Source organism: Xenopus laevis, chromosome 5L, assembly GCF_017654675.1.
Source record: "Xenopus laevis strain J_2021 chromosome 5L, Xenopus_laevis_v10.1, whole genome shotgun sequence".
NCBI classification, from domain to species: domain Eukaryota; kingdom Metazoa; phylum Chordata; class Amphibia; order Anura; family Pipidae; genus Xenopus; species Xenopus laevis.
The window spans coordinates 74475578-74498180 of NC_054379.1; the positions used below are offsets into that span (position 1 = coordinate 74475578).

General features: G+C 36.1%; 1 protein-coding gene across 3 annotated transcripts in view; it reads right to left on the reverse strand.

Moving 5' to 3' along the window:
• hbs1l.L (HBS1 like translational GTPase L homeolog) overlaps window positions 1-22364 on the reverse strand; it is a 65499-nt gene extending 43135 nt beyond the window's left edge. The window contains exons 1-5 of one of the 3 annotated variants that reach the window (XM_041562190.1): window positions 22125-22364; window positions 14640-14705; window positions 12987-13118; window positions 12193-12384; window positions 8308-11608 (exon numbers count right to left, since the gene is read on the reverse strand). In XM_041562190.1, the coding sequence (XP_041418124.1) occupies window positions 10296-11608; window positions 12193-12384; window positions 12987-13118; window positions 14640-14705; window positions 22125-22167 (1746 nt within the window). In that variant the 5' untranslated portion in view covers window positions 22168-22364 and the 3' untranslated portion in view covers window positions 8308-10295. Of the gene's footprint in view, window positions 1-8307; window positions 11609-12192; window positions 12385-12986; window positions 13119-14639; window positions 14706-22124 lie in introns of those variants that run through there. The other 2 variants (NM_001092382.1, XM_041562189.1) reach the window with 2 other exon arrangements.
• Window positions 22365-22603: the final 239 nt, after the last annotated feature.

A 22603-nucleotide genomic window follows, 5' to 3' on the forward strand; every position in this document is an offset into this window, starting at 1 on the left:
ATACTGCTTCACTAAAAATCTCTGTTCAGAAAACACCCCAGTGCTCAGATGTTCCTGGGAAATGAAAGATACCACTGTTATCATTTTTGTTTAAAGTGGAGTAATTATGCAGGCTGAGAGGGGTTCCCAAACTTTTTCATATGACTGTATGTCCTTTAGACCAGTTTGCACAATGTGACCTCTTTCTATGTAAATTAGACATAGGTCACTTTTCCTTTAAGGGAGTCTCCGACGCCGACACATTCTTATGGTCCCTTTGGGTTTGTTAATCAGAGCTACAAGGCCGGAAGTTAAATGCTTGACTGACAGGAAGAATCCGGCAGCACAGTTGACAGTATACCAAGTAGACACACAGGATCAGGGTTTACATCCTCTTTATCCCAGTGCTGCAGTTTTCTTTCTTGTTCAGGTATGTGACTATACAATAATAAAATTCCTCTTCTGCATCACTTGGTGCATTTAACTTATTCTGCCTTGATTATGTGTGGCCTTTGCCTGCCTTCCCTGCACAAACAGCATGATCTGTGCCAGGATTGCTTGCAAGATTAACCTTTTAACCACCAGAGCTGGAGTAAATCTTTAGCGCAGGAAAATTCAAGCATTCAGGAAAGGGACAAGCATATATAACCTAGTAAGGGTTCAAGCACATGAGCAGATTCATGTTGCCTCACAAAGGAACTTCGGGTGACTTCGGAAATCAAAGTGCCGCGACTGCATTGGCGCTGGCGCATTGTCATTATAGCAGGTGGCAGCCAGGGGGAAGGCAGATTGGGGAGATTGTCGATCCGCAGAAGAGGTGATTAGTCCCCAGGTGCCCAAATCTCCCCGAATCTGCACATGTGCTTATACCCTAAGAGGGAATGATTTAAAAGCACCATCAGAAAAAACAAACCTGAGCAATTATGGACAAAACATAAATTTAAACAAAAAAGTCCAGACTTCCAAGTTCTGTGCAAGTAAAAAAAGTCCTTAATATGAAAAATTGCTGCAACGTTTTGAAGCTCCCGCTTCTTTGTCAAGCATCAACAAAGAAGCGGGAGCTTCGAAACGTTGCAGCAATTTTTCATATATAAACCGATGACTAGGTTATTGCCCTGGTGCCAGCATAAAGGACATATAGAACATGAAGCAAGATGCGGCACTCACAGGGACTTGATGCAAAATCAGAAAATCTCTATTGGACTCAACGTTTCGATCCCCCACAGGGATCTTTGTCAGGGGACTTCGTCATTGGACTCCGATACATTAATCTCATTTTTAATATGCTCAACACATTGGACACCCCAATACGATTGACCTCAAATCATGACGACCAGAGGATTGGGTTCCTAGACCTACAGATTTTTAAAACTAAGGATGGGTTGGGTTCAAGCCTATTCAGAAAACCCACGGACCGTAACACTATCCTACATGCCTCCAGTGACCACCCATTAGGGCTATTCCCTACTCAAAATTTTTATGCACAACTGGTTTTCATACAATAAATATTCACACGTCTCTGAGGACCTAAGGAGGTGTATAGAAAAGAACTGGCCCATTGTAGTTATGGATGACTATCTTTACAATCTTTATACCAGGCCCCATGCCCGGACACGGTAGAAATCTAAGGGACATTCTGGTAAAAACTGACTAACAAAAACAACACAACTACGAATTGGCTGACTAGACAACAAAAACTTGGTTGGCATCATGTGGCCTCTACTATGTAGGCAAAGCCACTACCCCAGTGAGAGACCAAATCGCAAATCATAGATCGGCGATCAGTAAAGCACTAAAAGAGAAAATGGCCAAGCAACCAGTGGCAAGACATTTTTTTTACAGGCGGGACATGAACTACCCACGTTTTGCTGTATGGCAATATACTTTCAACCCTAACTGGTGGCAACAGGGACCTGGCATTATTAAGACGAGAATCTAGGTGATTTTATCGACTGGACACTGTCACCCCCCTGGGACTGAAGCTTTGCCCTTAGGTTGCTTTATTTAGACTGTATACGTCCCTGTGGCCTTTACCATAATAGCTCTTAATACATTGACATGCTTTTTCCTTCTCCATATGTGTGTCAGTACATTCTAGCAACAATTTATCAACTGTATCTATTTAATGCTAAACATTGTTTCAGTTAGCTCTACTTAGATACTGTGGCTTTAAAGTGTGTGTTTGTCAACTTCCATGCTAAAGTATTTTTTAACTTCCTTTCTCTACCCTCTATATACACACCTTTGTCTTCTTTCCCTTCCAATACACTGTACATGCAAAGCACCGTCTGGAAGTAACCATCTAATCGAGCGATCACAAAAATGGCTTTCTATGGCAGATACATGTTGTGGCAATGAAAGTGAACCTCTGGACGAGGTAAAACCACCATGATCTTGCACAGAGACCGTTATTGGGGCATCCCCAGCAGTTAAACACAGACGCCAGTGTAATAGAGGTATGAGCCGTCAACTGCTGTAAATGCCTAGCTACATGGCAGAAGTGATATGCTTAAGTGAATAAGGTTATGGATCTCAGGTGCACGTAAGCACACACCCACCTCTATACTATAATCATGAAAGTTGCCGGCGGCTGCAGATTTGATTGGCCAGTTAGGAGGTGTGTCTGGTGGTTCTAATCTGGCACGGTGCTTCTTCTTACGTTTAACCTCTGTTTTCAACAAAATACACTTGCCTTAATATAGTCTGCTTTCGGTATTTCTGCATATTAAATGATCTGCTTCCTGACAGCTGAGTGACAGCAGTGGTGGCCTAGCAACGCATTTTGTTGCCAAATTTGATCCTTGGGTTTATATTCTGGGGGGTGGGGTGGGCTGGTTGTTTGCTGTATTTCTCCTGACAAAGATCCCTGTGGGGGATCGAAAAGTTGAGTCCGATAAAGATTTTTCATTTTTGCATCAAGTGAGTGGCGCATCCTGCTTTATGATTATATATATATATATATATATATATATATATATATATAAACATATACATATATTTATAAGACAATATAACTTTAAATATCTTCCCATACATAAAGGTTAGTGGAAGCTGATCAACTTTTGTAGAAAATCTAACTAAAGTAACCTGTTCCTTGAAAAAAAAAAAAAAAAAAGAAGGTGATGGCTCAGGCTGCCTATACCTACCTTAGGGCCAACAATGATCAAACTATATTAGTTGCCTTTCCCATAAACTCATTTATGGCCTTTTATTCTCATTTTATTCTTTACACTCTTAAAACAGTTGTCTGATAGTTGCCACTTTCTTCCCCTTTCTCTCTTATTCTTTCATTGTTACAATTATTCCCCAACTTCCTTGTTTTCAGTAACCCACTCTACCATTTCTTTTTCTAGAATGTCTTCAGCTTGCCTCAAGACAAGATCCCAAATAAAGGGGATATGCATCAGCAAAGCTATACGTTAAGCATTGGACTCTATGGTATTTGATCTTTATTGTCATTTGATTTAGTCCCATCTCCCTCAAACAGAGATGGGTCATCCAAAAAATGAATATCATTGACCTAACTGGTTGTGAACTGGTTGCCATGGAGAAGAGTAGTAGTAAAGATTATCTTACTAATGCTATATAAAAAAAAAAATGTACACAGGAATAACTTTTGAGTTATGCACGTCCCCTGCCTTCATGTATCTAATCCTCTACTCCTTTCCTTCTCCAGTTTATTTCCGTTTTTCTCCTTTTTAATTTGTAAACATCCCACAATTTATAGCTAATTAAACTTGTACTTCTATGTCGTTGATACCACTCCCCGTACATCTCTTTGTGGCTATGGTACAACACCTAGAATTGCTGAAAGTTCTCTTAGAAGTTGTATTAACACAAAATTAACAACCATATTAAAACTCAATTCATAAATGTATTGTTAGTCAAGGTCACACTATCATCCAGGTTTGTTGGATCAAGATTTTCTCAATGTCATGAACTAGAACTACTACACAAAACGGACATTATATGTATACTGTGTGAAACAAAGCCAATGATTAAAACAGGCCCTGGTTGCTCCCCAAAAGGCTTCTATATGGGACACAGACCAATTTATTAACAGACAACACAGTCTGAGAAAAGTTGACATTTTGTAAGACTTTTTGCTTAGTTGCAGATTATCAAAAATTAAATGTCTAGTGTTTAATAGTTTAAATTAGAGTAACGCCAAAATAAAATTTTGCAGAGAACTAAGGAAAGTTAAATCCTCATGTCTTTATAAAGAACGGAACGCAGTTTATAGATTTATGAAAGCTGCATTATCTTCAAAGTCTATAAAAGAAGTTAACAAAAGAAACAGCAAAATATATTTTTGTAGCTTGGTACAAGATCCTAATCTGTTGATGCTGTGTTGATCAAAATAACTATAACCTACTTCTACTTTTAGGCTAGCCAATGTAATGAAACGTAAATGAAAATTTAAAGAGAAAAAAATTGGAGCGTATCATTTTTTCCAGTGTGGGTGTGGTGTCAAAAGCAACTAAAACCAGAAAGACACGAGAACCTTTTGAACTGCTCAGTCATGACATCACGTGTTGTTCTCAAAGAAGCCACATCCTTTGTTGAGCCCACACAAGACAGTACTATAGGAATCCATTCCAAAACATTGTTACTTAACAGTACAAATTGACAAAATAATTTAAGGCATTTAAACCTATTATATTGTCATATTTAAAATTTAGATTGACTTGCTGCTGCATATGTGCGCTTACATAGAGATGATCTATAATTGGAGGACCATTTTACCCAATGTTCGAAACAAGTGAGAGAAACCTATAACATGACCACAGCTCAGGTTTTTTTGTGCAAAAATCACATGAAAATTTGTTAAAATGAACGATTTTTCTATTTTTAAAGGGGAACATTTATGACTAAGTCATCCAAACTCCAACCATAGTCCAGTAGAACCCTATAGCTGTGTGAATTTTGGCACAAGGCACATCATTACATGGTCACATCTAGAGGGGGTAAGAGACGAGTCCTTATTATATTCTTATCATCGTGTCATTGTAACATAACCTTTAGACACCTTGGAATGTCATTACTGGGTGTTATTTTTCACAAAGCAAACAACAAGGCATCTTTGGATACTAAGATGCATTATAAAAAAAATAGTAACTAATTTTTACTGAATAAATATATCACATTTTTAAGTGTGTGCTTCATATGTTCATGTACTGTATCTGTGTCTAATATTTTGCAGGGCCAGTTATAATGTATCTTATATTGCAAGGGCCACTATATTCCATATATTGATGAGGCCAGACACTATGTATCATTATTTTAAAAAAAGTACTTTAAAGCAACATTGGTTAATTACTCATATTCTCTGTTAGTATATATAGGATGTTACATCTGGTGACTGCTGCCCTTTAATCATTCAGAAAATAGCAATAAACACATGTAAAAACATTTTTTTGATTATACCCTATAATGTGACAATTAAATTAAAAACCACTTAGAAAAAAATATACCATAGAACATTTGTTTCTTGAATTTCCATAAAATTTATTAAAACAGAATACATATATAGGAGGGAACCCGCAACCTGTACCAAGTAAGGGTTTGCATATACTGTTTTAAATTTCTATCAGTCTTGTATAGGCAACAGATCTCTACATGAGTAAATTTTCAAACAATGGCCCCTGAGACCCCTTTGAAACATCCGGTACAAGTCTTATATGAAAGCACTGACATGCCACTTTTACACCTTGAGATAATAGATTGAGGTTCTTTTTATAAAGCCCAGTACGTAGGTGAGTTTTTTCATATAAGCCCGAGATGAAACAGAAGAGTTGATGGCTTGTGAAAAAAAGTGTCTATATATCAGTAAAGAATACACTTTTCAACGTGCTCAGGTAAGCAGCAAGATACCGTAAGATAAGATTTGTTCTAGGTTATTGTAGCAAAGATCTATAGAAGGGCAAAGGATGTAAAAATAACTTGTTTTTGCAACAACAATAAGATATAGAAGAAGGCTTTAACCTCATTGTATTGCAATTGATATATGCAATTTATTCTGCAGAGAAAGCCTGATTTATTTGTAAAGCTGTGTTTATATTTAAAAGTGGGATAGCCATTATTCCTATAAGAAATCTCAACCAACCAGACTAATAAAACAGTACCCCTTAGTGGCCAATTTATTAAGAATTGTACAGTACTCATTTGTTATTAGCAGCATTTTGCAGCATATTGGCAATAAAATCATTGTTTCACTCAAAGAAATCCTATAATGTTTTTAGATCCATAAATGGTTATGCTAACATCAACATCCATAGTTAAAACTGGTATATATTTATAAATATAAAGTGATGTTTCGACTGAAATAAAACAGTACTTAAGGGGGTTATTTATAAAAGGTCGAATTAATTGTGAATTATTTTTTACTCTAATAAATTCGAATGTACTCAAAACTCGAATGAGAGGTTATTTATAAAAAAAAAAACTCGACCGTCTAAAATTCAAGTGAATAGTCCAGATCCGAAAATTTGAACTGAGTTTTCCTTCTAAAAAAAATTTGAATGTCAGGAAGGCAATTTACATATTCGAATGGTTCAATGGACAAGGTGGCAATTATTCCAAACAGAACTGTTTCCATGGTCGAGATGTGATAAATCTAACATTTGAATTTACATTCAAGTTGGTGCTTTTAAATTAAAATTTTTGAGTTGACAAAAAAACTTGGAAAATTTGAATTTACCAGTTGAACCTTACTAAATCTGCCCCTAATTCTTGTTCATAGCATAGAAAAACCAATCATTAGCAAGGGCCACTCCTCACTCATGGAACTTTTCACATTCTTGTTACTTATATAAAGTACCGTATCTATATTTTTTCAAAACTTTTTGCACATAAATTGAGGTATATTTATTCAAAACATGCATGCCAAGAAACAAATGCTTCTTGTCTACATATTCAGATGTAAGTCACATTTTGCAGCAGTCAAACCCTCAAGACAATGGGGCAGATTTATGAAGGGTCAAAGTAAAAATTAGAATTTTGGAATTTTTTTTTTTTTATGGCCAAAACTGTCAAATTCGACCAGGGAGTTGTTAGAATTCAATTTGAGTTTTTTTTTTAAATTTTTAAAAACTCAAATTCTGTTTTAACCTATGGAGCATGTCCTGGGACCAATTTGGAGTTGTTTGCAGCCTTTTTTAGAAAAAGAACTCTAATCGAATTTCGATTCGAATTTGATTCAAGTTTGCGGGTCGATCCTATTTAACCGAGTAGAAAAAATTTGATATTTTTAATTGTTTGCAGTTAGCCAAACTTCGAGTTCATGGGAGTTTAAAATAACCGCAACACCAAGGTATATAGCAGGCAGATTTGTCAAGCTGCTAGAGCCATTAGCGTGTCAAATTTTCAAGTTGATTCCAAAGGGTATATTTATCAAAGATTGAAGTTAGAGATCGCCACAGTCTGCTGGAGTGAAATTCCGCCACTTTCCATTCATTTCTATGGGATTTGGAAAGACATATTTATCAAAGGATGAACTTTCACCCATTGATAAATACTCTTTTGAAAATCCCATAGAAATGAATGAAGAGTGGTGGAATTTCAATCTAGTGGACTGTGGTGATCTCTAACTTGACTTTTTGAAATATGCCCCCAAAATTTCACAGAACTAGGTCAGTATCTTGCCAAGAACACTGAACAAAATCATGTTGGCCCTGTTCTGCAACTACTATTTTGAATAGAGAACTTCAGTTGTCATGCTGCATGGACTGTACATTGGTATGTCTGTCCTCTATTCTGAAATTGTTTCCATACACTGATTAAGCAGTGCATCCACAAAGCACAATACCACCATTCCTAAGCATAACTGTAGGGTAAGATGGTACACAAAGCATGATCACAATAAGGTATACTTTGAAATAAATGTGCATCTGTGGCTTTCTTAACATTCTTTTAAACAGTTCAACTGATGATTTATGGCTCCTTAAAATTATGTATCTGGCAATCACAGAAAAAGTATGCAGCCTATTGAGTGTGATCACACTTAATTTAAAAATAAAAAATTGCGCTGACTGGCCAAGTTATTCCACTGATGAGCCTGCGAGCTGCTCAGTCAGATCAGTGCAAAGTGGCAACTGATGACTGAAATGAAAAAAGTCCTAGCCACTGTGCATAAAATAAATTGCTTATGAGTCAAACAAATAAATAGCTGATGTGTCAAAACAACACAGTTTGTAGCTTCACTGCAAACATTTCTAAAGTTCTCCAGACTGACGCACAAAGTCTGTAACAGTGATGGGTAACAATAAATTATATATAAGCAAACAAAAAAAACTTCTGTTTTTGGTGTTAAAACCTTTAACAGGATACTTTTTTTTTTTTTTTTTTTTTTTTTAATAACTGCAGATGTTGTATGGACTATATACAATGCATGGATGAGGTCATAAAAAGAGGTTGAAGGAAACGTTATTGAATACATGAAAAGGATCTGGATATTATACAAAGACATATCCATAGCTTCGGAGGGTTCTTGCTTTATGAAGTGACATGACTGTAGGACAAGGTGCAAGGAAGCTTTGCTATAAAAAGTTACCAATTAGGAGCATTGGTGATAAACACCACTTGATAGATCTTTATTTAAGCCTTCTAATGCAGGCCTCTAGTAATGTCCTGTGGGCTCATTTCCCAGCATTTTTGTGTTGCCCAACATAACTATGCCGAGTAGAAATTTAAAATCAACATTGGATATATAAATACTAGTATCAATGTTACCTGCTTTATTGCTCCAATATAGGTATTTTTGCATAAAAGCACTATTTAAAGTTTTTTTTTTCAGTAGCTTTATTTTCTGTACATATAACCATACAGCAACATTAATCTTCTCTTTAAAAAAACAAATTGTTGAAGTAAAAATACATGTTATGGTACAAATACAGGGCAGCACTTCCATCATCATTGAACTACACAAAAGATTAGTTATAATGCATTTACATTTGTAAAGAGGTTCATGTCCTGGCAATATCATTATTTACAACTATAAAAAGGCAGCAGCTACACTATATTTAGTAGAGCATCAGTGCATAAAAAGTAAAGGCATAAAGCAGAGCCAAATACACGTCTGATCATTATTAAATAAAGTTGGGAAATATAATTAAATTTCAGTTTTGCAGCTGAGCTACCACAACACAGCAAAAATACCGTAGTCTGCCTTCAGCTCCAAGAAATCCCAGGAATGTAAAAAGTTGCAAATTCACTAGCACTGGGCATACATACATTGCATAATTGCAAAGAAAGAGTATTAAGAACATCAAAAGTACTCAGTGAATCATTTGCTACATACAGTATAGGGCACACAGGAGTTTTTACTATGATGGCCCTTTCAGCAAGAACCAGAAATAGTAAGAACACTGTTCCATATTTGTCAGCGGCCACTTCCAATTCATAGAAAGGCCACTTGATAGTTGCTCCAGTAGGTGGGTATCTCTCAGGAACAACTATGTTCCCAAGCAACTGTATGCTATGGTTGACCAAATGTTTTTCAGTCAAGCATTTTTATTCCAGAGGTTCTCCCAGTGAAGACCAAAGGGATCAAAATCTTATACAACTGGTCTGTTGGTGTATGTAGAAAAAAGAAAACAACTGGGTTCAGTGCAAAAATGTTCAGCTTTACAACTATTTAACAAAGCTACTGAACATAACACAAGAAATATTTAGAACTGTAAGCCATTTCAAAGGAGCACACATCAAGACAGTTCTTTTTCCCATATTGACTTTGCTTTGGAAAACAAAATATTTATTCTGCAGAGAATTAGGAATGTGCTATCATGCTAGGTACAATATTTTAAAATCAGATTTCAACAATAAGAGAATCCTCACAATCTGACTGTAATAAAAATACTTTTTTTTAAATTGCTTTAGTAAAATAAAGCTTTGGTTACATAAATTTTGTTCAAATACGGCTCAAAAAAAGTAAAAAAAATAAAAATAAAAAATGCAGAGGATGCAACAGCGGTCTATGTACAAAGAAATGTGATTACAAAAAAATGTGGGTTTCCCCTTACACAGAGGTACAAAACTGGCAGTGAACAGTAGGATGTATCATCAAGTAGCCCTCCAGAAGCAGTTCATGATCAAGCACTTTTCATCTAAAATACTACCCTATGGAATGCTTTTGGACAAACTTAAGTGTCAAAGGCTGCTGAATAATTAGCAAACTAAAATTGTATGTAAAAGACAATTAATTACAAATGTTTCCTAACAATATAATACGAAAAGTCATAGCAATCCCCCACTAAAATATCAAGAGAGCATGTTTTTTTTAAAAACAAACAAACAAAAAAAGATGTGTACTTCGGTTTTTATCTACCAAAAGCCTTTTTCTGATTTTCCTTCACAATATCATCAGGAGAAGGTGTTTGAAAATCAAATGGTACGAGTGCTGGATTGTTAGTTTCCCTGGTTAACTCAAACATATTATTATGGGGATATTGGTGACTCATTATTATTTCCTTTTTGAATGTCTTAGGAATGTAAGTAAAACATAAAGTCAGAGCAAATGCAGACGGTCTGGCTTTCAGAATCCTTGCTCTGGATGTACATTTCTTAAAACCCTTAGAAACATGCATTTGCTTAGAATTAGAATATTTCTTAGGATAATTTTCAGGCTCCCTCAGCTCTGCAGACAAACATTTTTGGTTTACATGACCATTTTCACTTTTTTCAGGGCTGTTAATGAGGACACTGAGATCAATGCCCTTATTTGCTTCAATTAATGGCACTGTAGGGGATAATATTAAGTTGTGTTGATTGTTGTTTAGGTGCCTATTTGATTGGGCAATAAGATCAGATAAGGATACAGGAGTAGCTTCAGTATTTACAGTATCAGACATTGATAAAGATGATAAAGAAAGTGAAAGGGAGGGCATTTCAAATGCTGCATTTGACTGATCTGACAACTGTAATAACACAGAGTCAGTTGCCAGTTCTCCCTTACTGGGTGGATTGTGCTGAGGGCTAATAAGAGACATATCCTCCAAGGAATTCATATCATAATGCTCGTGAATCAGATCTGCAAGTGACGGACTGCCGTATTTTGACACTGTCGGATCCTTTTCAGTATTTTGCAGAACACAGCTTAGGCTACCAAACAAATCACCCTCTTTATGAAATACATCTTGCACCATTTTTGTAGGAAACCACTCATCCTGAATATCTTTTAAGTTGTACCCAGAATTTTCCATATTTTCTTGCTTGTTCTGTAATACATCCATGGAGGTATTATTCCCTGTCTGCAAAAGCGGTACATCTGGAGATTTGCGCAAAACCTTGGGTTGTACAGGTGCAATTTCAGAAAGCTTTACGTCAAACAAGTCTGATTCTTTCCCAGTATCAGAATCTACCTTTGAGTTTGTGATCAGGTCAAGAAGACTGATATTAGAAAATGAATCTGGCTTGGTAATGTTAAATGTTTGACCTGGACTTGCAGATATCAGTGTTGACAAAGAAAGATTAGAGGTAATATCAGAAGCAATACTCCAATTTTCTGACCTAGTACCAACAGTATAACAAAGTGAAGACTGATTTTTCAAATCACTATCCAAGGGGTATTGTGCATGCTTTTCCAAAGAACAAGAGTCATTATTTAAGTTTTTTGTAGGAGAAAAAATGGCTTCTTACCTTACGATAGCCAATAATTGTCACACAGGCAAGAGAGGTATTGAAAAGGGGCAGCAGCAGGCATCAAAGGAAAAAGACACAAAGGCATTTATTTGCTACAGATCGTTTACAAATGTGTTAAATCAATTATTATTATTAATAGTATTATTATTTAATAGTATAGCATATTGACTTATTCACTTGAAAAATTCTCTATACACTCTAAAAAAAAACTCTGTTGAAGCACTTGTCAGGTAATTCTGCATTATTATAGGCAAGGAACATCTGACAAAACATTTGGGCCAACTCATTCCGGATCTTCTCATAAAGAACAATGGAGGGCATTCTAAGGCTACTAAAAACACATCTGGAAAAACACCCATAATTTTCCAATGTGCCATTGCCCTTAAAAGCAACATTCCTGAAGTATTCTTAAAGGCACACCAAGTGATGTTGCAAGCAAACATGGATGTTAGAATGCCAGGGTTCAAAAATGACATTCTATAACCCATAGCCTTTCATAATGGAAAATGAATATGGCAATACATCTATTAACCTGTCACAATCATACTAAGCTACAAAAGCTAACTCAGAAAATACCTTTTGTTGGTTTCCCTGAAATTAATTCTTGATTGGCTGGTTTGATGTTTTTGTTGCAGTCTTGTTTAAATACTAAGTCTAGAGCCTTGGCTACATCAAACTGACATTTCAAAACAGCATCAATCATAACTTGTTCCATCACGGATTCTCCCAAGACTTCTCTCATATGGTCAAGGCAGGAATAGAGTCTGGCTGTGAAAAAAAAAAAATGAAACTTTAGAAAGTGGCCAATTTAGTATTTGCCAGTTGCTCATGCTTAAACCTCTCTATCCATAAAAATAAGGACTTATTTTGAAATCGAAGTCTTTCCCTTTAATACTTCCTCTGCATTGTCCGTGTTTTTTACATTGTTAAATCTAATTCTTAATTTAAATGCAATTTAAATTCAGTCCTTGGTATGATATGAAAGTCATTTTGTAAACTGTGATTGAATAAAAAAAAAATACATACTTCACTCTACACTGCCTGCCAATACTACTACAGTAATGCAACATAGTGAAGAAAAGATGGTTAAATCCAGTAGTGTTTAAAGTGCCTGTTTTCTGACTTCAACAGAGTTACTTGGCATGTCTATGACCACGTAAGCATTGACTTAGGAATCACACATAACAAAAAGCAGATGTTTTTTTATAATTCAAGAATTAAAGCAGAATGAATGGGTAAAGCATGTTAATGTAAATGTTAGTGCCAAAACAGCTATCTTCATTTTTCTGCCAATCCAGAGATGAGATCTCTTTTTTTACCTATTGGTTTTATTTGCATTCAGAAACATTTAAAATACCAGGGGAAAATACCTTGATCGACAGCACTTAGAGATGAGTCAGTTGCTTTCAGCTTATCGAGTTCTTCATATTCACCCTCCTCTTCTTCTTCTAATGGTTCTGTAAAACTTGTTTGCCTGTCCCGCTTGTATATAAACTGAGCAGCTGTAATAGAGTAAAAATATGTAGCAAAATGAAAAAAGCAGCAGGCATGATATGCTATCAAATTAATTTTTCTTCATCTGCAACAGGGGAAGTAATTTAGAACTTCCCTTGCTTTATCCCTAGCCTCCTTGCAAATGCTACAGTCAATCAGAAGCTTTAAAGGAACAGTATCACCAAAAAATAAGTCTTTTTAAACTAATGAAAATAAAATGTACTGTTGTGCTTCACTGGTAAAACTAGCGTGTTTACTTCAGAAACACTACTATAGTATATATAAACAATCTGTTGTGCAGCCATGGGGGCAGCCATTTAAAGCTGAAAAAGGAGAAAAGGTACGGGACACACACCTGATAACAGATAAGCTCTTTAGTTTACAATGGGATTCTGCAGAACCTATCCGTGATCTACTGTGTGTCTTGTGATTGAATGGCTGCCCCCATGGCTACACAACAGCTACAGGGCAACACTACATTATATTGTCATTCCTTTTTCACGCACCCACCATCGCCCCTGGTGTTCCCTTTTTCCGACAGTCCGATTACTGGTGCCTAGGACACAGTGGACCTTGAATTATATATCTGATAAATAAGCCAATTAGGTAAAATGTCTGGTACACTACTAAGTGTGCCTTCTGCTCATCTATTTATAAGCAAACAATTGAAAATACTCATGCTGTGGAGCGAATTATAAATCAACTCAAACATACAGTTGACTAATTTTTTAAAGCAGTGTACATTCAATATGGATGTTAATTTTCAGTTGTAAAGCAAAACATGTGTCAGGCTGTCCCTTTGAAACTGCAGATGGTACATAAATAATAATTGACTGCATAGCACCCCCAGCATATAAACTAGTTAATTCCAAAGCATACACTAGTTGATTTGATTACAGGTATCCAACATAATTCATTTTTTACAAGATCAGATTCTCACTTTAGTCTATAGTACACAAGCACCTGAAGCTGACAATATAATTTCCACATAGTTATGGACTCATCTGTCTCAGTTTAACGAAAGCTTGCTAATTCAGCTTGTTCTCCAGTTAGCAAGCAAACCAATGTATAATTGTATTTGGACTACAACTAGAGCCAGAATTTTAGAGATCTGTTTGACCATTTGATTTTCCGAAGGGGGGCACTTTAATTTGTATGAAGCTAGCTATGATCAAGTATAAAGCACAGAATTTTTATAACAGAAAAAAAGCATAAGAATTTAAATTGAAAAAAATTATGGTTGTCAAACAGCCAGTTTATTATTAACCTTAATCTCCATATTCAGCTAGATGCAGCTTAATCTTTCCAGTCTGGAATTAAAGCTGCTTTAGAGCCATTAGCTGTGGGCTTAAACCCACAGACACACAAATATAGACCAAAGTTTGACCGGTCTGTATAAAAGAAAAATCTACTTTAGCCAAAAAAATGCTGTCCACTGGAAATTTGGTCCTGGGGAAAAAAATAATGCATTTTTGTAGAAGTGTACAATTTTTTTTAAGGTGTTATTTTACATACATAAAGAAACAAACCTGTTGCTGGGGAAATGCAATAGTCATCCTCAACAGACTGTCCATACAGATCATCGTCATCAAAGTCTAGTGAGTAGAAAGAAAAGAATAAAATATATATGTAACTTCTCACTTATATTGCAAATACAAGTCATTATTTCTAAGAACAATACTTTAGTTTATTTTGGATTGTATTAAACAGCTAGTCTACAGCTATATGCCAGGTTCAATTACTATATAAGTCGTGTTAGGTTTTCCAATTGTTTTTGGTTTATGTAGTTTGACTTTGGTTTCGAATTATCAAAGGATGTTGTTTATATTTTTGTGCTTTGGCAGTGATAAAATGTACATGTACTTAACATGGAAAAGGCATTAGTATATTAAAGGAACAGTAACACCAAAAAATTTGTGTTTAAAAGTAATTAACATATAGGGGTTATTTATCAAAGGTTGCGTTTTAGAGGTTTTTATCCTCGAATGAACGCAAAACCCCAATGCTATCTTATTTAAAAAAAAAAAACTCGAATGTGAAAAACCCAGTTCTGTGAGTCCGACATCTAGAAAACCCAAACTGATCAAGTTTCCGTCAAAAAAAAAACAAAAAACAACTCGAATTGCTCCAATCATTCGAGTTTTCTGGGAAAACTCTCAAACATCAAGCAGGCTGTTAAACTCTTCAAATAGTTCAAGGGACCTCTGCCATTGACGTCTACATTACCGTGACAGTTTTTAAGTGGTATATTTTGAGATATAACTTTTTTCTGGGGTCAGAGTATAATAAATCTCGAATACTCAAGTTTTTTTTTTTTTTTTATAAACTCGAGTGATTCAAGTTTGTTTGTTTTTTTTTTACCAAAAACGTGAGTTTTGACCAAAATACACAACTCAAAAACTCTAATCTTTGTAGAAAATCAACTCAAACCTTAATAAATCTGCCCCATAAAATACTATAAGCATGCATTGCAAAAAGCTGTGTTTTTGCACAGGTTACATAACAAATAACAGATAAACACCATTGTATTAGACAGGGTTTATCTGTTATGTGCTATGTAACCTGTGCCTTTTCTCAAACTGGAAGGGCTGCCCACATGGCTACACAGCAGTATGTATATAAACTACAGTAGTCTTTGAAGCAAACACACAGCTTTTACCAGTGCAGAGCAACAGTACATTATGTTTTAATTGGTTTGATACACCAGGGGGCACATTTACTTAGCTCAAGTGAAGGAATAGAATAAAAAATACTTAGAATTTCAGTGTATTTTTTTGGATAATTCGACCATCGAATTGGCTACTTCGATCTTCGAATCGAACTAAAAATCGTTCGACTATTCGATAGTCGAAGTACTGTCTATTTAAAAAAAACTTCGACCCCCTAGTTCGCCACCTAAAACCTACGAACATCAATGTTAGCCTATGGGGAAGGTCCCCATAGGCTTTCTAGCCAATTTGTGATCGAAGGGAAATCGTTTGATCGATGGATTAAAATCATTCGATTCGAAGGATTTAATCGTTCAATCGAACGATTATTCTTTCGATCGAAATTTTTGGATAGAAAGAGAAAAAAGTACCCCGCTTAATCACTCAAAATAACAGTCACAACATGGGCCAACTTGTGGCCTTATTCAATTACCTTATAGCTCAGGTTTAAATATAAAGTGCAGTGCTATAGTTGCATTAAGTTCATTAAAAAACACTTATTAGAGTTGATCAATAATAATTACGCCTTGAAAAAGCTGACATTGCGAAACGCGCGTCGGCGTTCCTGTGTCTACAAATCTTCTAGTTTTTTAAAATCAATTTTAATTATTTAATTCATCGGGCAACTATTGGAGGGGTGGTGGAAATTGCTCAGTTCGTATCTGTACCTCTCCTTCTGCACATCTAATTTCTCAGGAGGCCGTGGATTTGTGTTTTTTTAGGATACAATAGCCTTCAACAGCGTTAGGGCCTAGTTAAATTTGAGACCACCAGTCCCGGTTGCTCTGCCTTCTCAGTCTTTGTGGTGTCCCAGGGATAGAAAAATAATAGTAGATTTGGGACAACTCCACCTTTCTTTTTCTTCCATTTTCTCTCTTGTTTTCAGGAACTGAGCATTTACTAGAATTTTTTATCCTATTAATTGTGGTCACTCTAATTAATTAAATTTTTACCTTAATCTAATTAATTATTTTGCATTATCAAGCACTTTATAATTTATGAATAAAATCCTCAAGCAACGTTGCTATTTACACAAGGATAAGAATTTGTTTTATTATACAAGGGAATCACTGGTGTGTTTGGATTTTCTATTCTTTCGATAGTTCGATCGTTCGATCAAACGAATATCGGTAAATCCTTCGACTTCGATATTCGAAGTTGAAGGATTTTACTTAGACGGTCGAATATCGAGGGTTAATTAACCCTCGATATTCAACCCATAATAAATGTGCCCCTAAGTTTTTGGTGTTACTGTTTCTTTAAAAACTGAGGAATCTAAGTTGAAGGTACCATGAAATGAGGAGTCGTAGTCAAAGGAATTATGTATTGACTCCACAGCTCTAACTTTAACAAGGTAAATGAACTTAACAGCAGCAATTTAAATATGTACGTTTATGAAAACTGGATACATTTTCTATAAATGCCCAGCACTAATGGAGAAGCGATAAAGAACTTTTCTCTGTGTACCAATAAAATTTAATAATGGTACCATTTTAGTTTGCAACGAAAATGATGGTGGGATGAATAATATCTAACAAAATAACGAATCATTTTTTTTTTTTTACAACTGAAGTGCACAGGTCCTGATCTTCTCCCCACCCACATCATCACCACTTCCCCAAAACTGCCTCCCACATGCTCCCGGTCATTTAAAAACAATAGGCCTTCCATGTTATTGCTTGTGTTTCTTCACCCTAACTTTACCCACATTTTAGAAAAGAAGGAGTTTGGTTCAGCCAGATGCTATGTTACTGAAGTGTGGAGATGCCACTTACTGTAAAACACTGTCTCCAACCTGGGGTTTGGGGGCTTACCACTGCATATCTAATAGTTAAGGCCAATCTAAGGTTGGTTATTAGTTTTTAGCAAAATCAAACTGAATAAAACAAGTTAAAGGAAAACTATACCCCCAAAATTAATACTTAAGCAACAGATAGTTTATATCAAATTGAATGACATATTAAAGAATCTTACCAAACTGGAATATATATTTACATAAATATTGCCCTTTTACATCTCTTGCCTTGAACCACCATTTCGTGACTCTATCTGTGCTGCCTCAGAGATCACCTGACCAGAAATACTACAACACTAACTGTAACAGGAAGAAGTGAGGAAGCAAAAGGCTGAACTCTGTCTGTTAATTGGCTCATGTGACCTTACATGTGGTTTGTATGTGTGCACAGTGAATCGTACGATCTCAGGGGGCGGCCCTTATTTTTTAAAATGGCAATTTTCTATTTATGATTACCCAATGGCACATACTACTAAAAAAGTATAATATTATGATAATGGTTTATTTACATGAAGCAGGGTTTTACACATGAGCTGTTTTACTCAGTATCTTTTAATAGAGACCTACATTGTTTGGGGGGTATAGTTTTCCTTTAAGACCTTTTTTCTGGAAAGGGAGGAGACACAGAAGAGCAAGTCTACCGATCAGAATTCCATCAGTTTTCATAAATTCAACACTGAAGCTGTACCACACACTGCACTTTTCTACCTGTGAGTGCAATCTGACAAACTAGGACAAGACAACTTTTAATCAAATTTGTCAGGAAGTAGCGAGGTCTAAGCTTCACTAGTTAAGAACTGGATTACTGCTGCCATTTCACTAAGATTGGAGGGTTGCTCAAGCCAGTAAATTGAGCTGCTCACAGAAGTCATAAAAAGTACATTCACATTAATTTCTATTAAAAACTGTGTGATAAGATTTATTGCTATTGTAATATACAATGTAATGCTGAAGCGTTGCACTGAACTAAGGACACTGCTCCATTACTCTAGAGGCAAGGACAGTTACACGGAAAAGCTTCAAGATAGGGAATTCATCCATGAACCACTCTTCGTTCCTTCCCTACTCTCTGCAGGAAAGGTCAGATGAAAAATGTTTTTAAAGCCAACTGCTCAAAAATGCTTCATTAAAAAAATGCACATGCAGAAATGCTGAGAGAAGAATTATATGAATATTAACTTTTTTTTTTACAGAAGGTCTTCAGCTTCTTTAATTGAACATGGGCAAAAGCTCCAACATCTCTGTGTGAATCACTGTAAAGGGGTTGTCAGGTCCGGATTTGTGGAAAGGCCACAAAGGACCTTGTCTAGGGCGGCAAATTTTAAGGGGGGGGGGTCGGCCTGCTGATCAACCACACCCACATTGGTTCACAAACACTGGGGCTCTACAGGAGATACAACAGTTTTTAAAGTTTCCTGTGCACCAATCCCCAGTACTGCTGACCTGATGCTAAAATTTTGCGAATGTGCACAAAGGAAGGGGAGCGGACGATGAACGGCAGCGGGCCTAGGGGCATCTGCTATGTAAATCCAGCCCTGGGTGTTGTTCACCTGCCAACACTTTTTCCAGCTCAGTTGGTTTCAGATAGTTCACAAGAAATAAAGACTTTTCCAGCTACTTTCTATTTTCTATGTGTGACCGTTCTAATATTGAAGTGCGAATCAAATTTTTCACCTTTTTGAAGCAGCTCTGGGAGCCCACCCTGTAAATTGTTCTAAATTGATACATTTATTTGATCCATATTTTATCTTTGGCCCTGTTGAGCAGAATCCCTGAATTTCATTACCGGTAGCTGTTAGAATAGATACAATATAATAATTGCTTATAGTCCAGAGATGCTGCTAAAAATGTATCAACTAAATATTGCCAACTGTAACAGTTCAAGATCTGCAGCTGAATTACTGAAACACCAGACAGGAACATTTAACTTTAAAATTCAGATTTCTCAAATAACTGTAAAAATAAAAAAAAAAGAAAGCAATTGAAAAAAAGTATTTCTGGATAATCTGAAAAAACTTAACTGAAAATGTTTTTGGAAGGTGACCATCCCTTAACATCTCAGAAACGAATAACTGTCTCTCCCACTCTAGTAACATTTTACACAAAAAAAAATTAACTGTTGTTACATTTTGCTACAATATAAACTTAGTACCAGTTAAATGGATTATGTCAGATGACAATATATTTAAACTCAATATGTTACAACTAGATTATTCTATTTAAAGAAATATTACCATTAAAAATATAAAGTAGCTTAGGGAGATGTTATATTAACCTATTTGCTTGCAAGTTTAAATATGCATTACTAAATGTCTGCTGTTTGGTGGTAAGTACAGAGCCATTATGCTCCTTGAAACCCCTAGGCTCCTTATCATGCACATCTGAATAATGCATGGGGCTAGCCATCATCTCTGAATACAGCCCTGCCAAAGACAGGTAACATTGTGTTAAAGGGATTGTTGCAATTGGTTTTCATTTTTTTATTATTTGTGGTTTTCCAGTTTGCAATTTCAGCAATCTAGTTGTTAGGGTCCATATTACCATAGCAACCATACACTGATTTGAATAAGATACTGGACTATGAATAGATGTCCTAACTAGAAAGATGAGTAATAAAAAGCAATAGCAACACATTTGAAGCCTTACAGAACATTTGTTTTTCAGACAGTAACCCCCCATTTGAAAGCTAGAAAGAGTCAGAAGAAGAAGGCAAATAATTAAAAACCTATAAAAAATAAATAAATGATAAACAATTGAAAAGTTGCTTAGAATTGGCCATTTTATAACATACTAAAAGTTAACATAAAAGGTGAACTGCCCCTTTAAGAAAGAGTAGCTCTTTGCATTCTATTCTAAAATCCCATTCTAAAAAGCATAGATTTCCTCAGGGGGCAATTGCCAGGCCCAAGGGCCTTATTTAATCAAAAAAAGTCCGACCAAACTAGAATCCACGGTTGGACCTTATGTATTGTTAAAAAATAAATAAAGATTTGTTCGAATTGGGGACAAAACACGAAAAAATCAAGTGGAAATCCGAATCGTAAGATTTTCCACAAATGGCATGATTTTTTCTGGCGTTTTCCAAAAAAGCGTGCATTTTTTGATTTTTGACACAAAAGTCAGAAATAGTCGGATTTTCAGGCTAATTCCAGCACAAACCACAGAAACTTCCAAATAGGCTAGGGACTTCTCCCACTGACATATACAACCTCGGTAGGTCTGATGCCGGATTTTCGGATTCTGACTTTTTCCAATACTCTGGGTTTAATGAAACCTCGAAAAATTAAAGGTTTTTTTTTTGATCAATAAGAGATACTGGCATAATTAAATTAATCATATATATGTTATCCCAGGATCAGATTTCCTACAAATATAGTAACTTTTTTTTTTTGCTTTCAACACACAAATGGAATGGCTGCCTAAACTTCCAGGCCCAACCCGGACCGGACAACTGGGCACCAAACCCATTTCATGAGTTTTGGGCAGCACAGGAGTTAACCCGAATACAGGAAATGCATTGAAATTCAGACAGTTAGGGGCATATTTATTACGGCGTTTTTAAAAAAAAAATGGCAGAATAATACACCACACATCACCAAGCTTCGCTATGTAAAAAAAACACCCTAAAATTTGTACACGTTTTTTCTTACATTGACTACCGCCGGAAGCAATGTAAAATAACTTCAGCAAATCTGGTGTTTGCATGTCATAAAATTACACACACCATGCAATATTTTACAATGCTTTTAACACCATTTTTCCAGCAAAATTAGTTTTTACACAGCATAATAAATATGTCCCCTTAGGGTTGCTGACACTCTGGGCCTTCAAATATGCTGAGCTGAAAGCCTGTTATGAGCGGTCTAAAACTGCTAATATCTCATGAACCACTAAAACTAGAAAATTCATGTGAATTGCAAAAGTGCAAAGGGGACCACCCTGTGTTACAGAACTACTTAGGCAGACCATCTTTCATTTTCTTCAGTTCTCTCAGGTATCCTGTGTAATACCCTGGGAAAGTGCATGGGCTCAGTCTGATGTGACACAGGGGATACCAGACAGCACTGAAGAAAACAAGGTGACACACTCAATAAGGCCAGTAGTATGTAACATTCACTAGGGGGTGCCAAAGTAATTAACATCTCACAGGGAGTCTACTTTAAACTTACTCTATTAAAAGGGATAAATTTAGCAACAAGGAACTGCTTTGCTGCTGATAAAGTGCACACAGTTAAACAAGAAAATCGAAGACAAGCACTTTGTGGACGAAAAATAATCCCTTCTCTAATAAGAGACATGACTGACGTGTTTGACACGTGTAAAAAAAACACGTGGTTGGATTTAAGTTCCTTAGCTAAATTAGGTCCCTTAGAATCGTAGGAGACGTATTAATGGACTCCATTCTATATATTATTACAAGAGCGAGAGCCCATCCTGTTCCATATGTCACTTAGGCAATGTGTGAAGGCCCGAACTATAGGTGAGCGCCACAAACACTCTAGATCTCTCACCATCGTCGTAGTTGTATCCACGCACATTGCGATGCCTAGCCATAGCTCACGTTGCTATGTAGCACAATCCTCGCACAGCGGCCTCACGCACCCCTCATCTGCTTCCGGAACCTCGCGGGCCCAACGACTATGACGTCATTATTCGCGTTAGCACAAAAACAGATGCTGCCAGAAGCGGTAAGGAAATTATGCGCATGCGCAGTAGGAAAACTAGCGCAGGCGGCGTAATGCGACGTTCTTTTTTTTTCACACAACTTTATTAATGTTGCTCAGCGAGAGACTTGTAGTTCCCGGAACCCTATAACGTTACTCGTGCATTGTCATGTGAGCGCATTTTGCGTGGTGAACCGTAAAAAAAGTCTCATGTCTTGTTATTGGTGTCAATGAGAGATTATTATAAATGCAGATATTAAAACATTCACCATGCATAATAGTTATTGATTGGTTGGTTTTTGGGGAGTGGTCATTTATTTTATTAA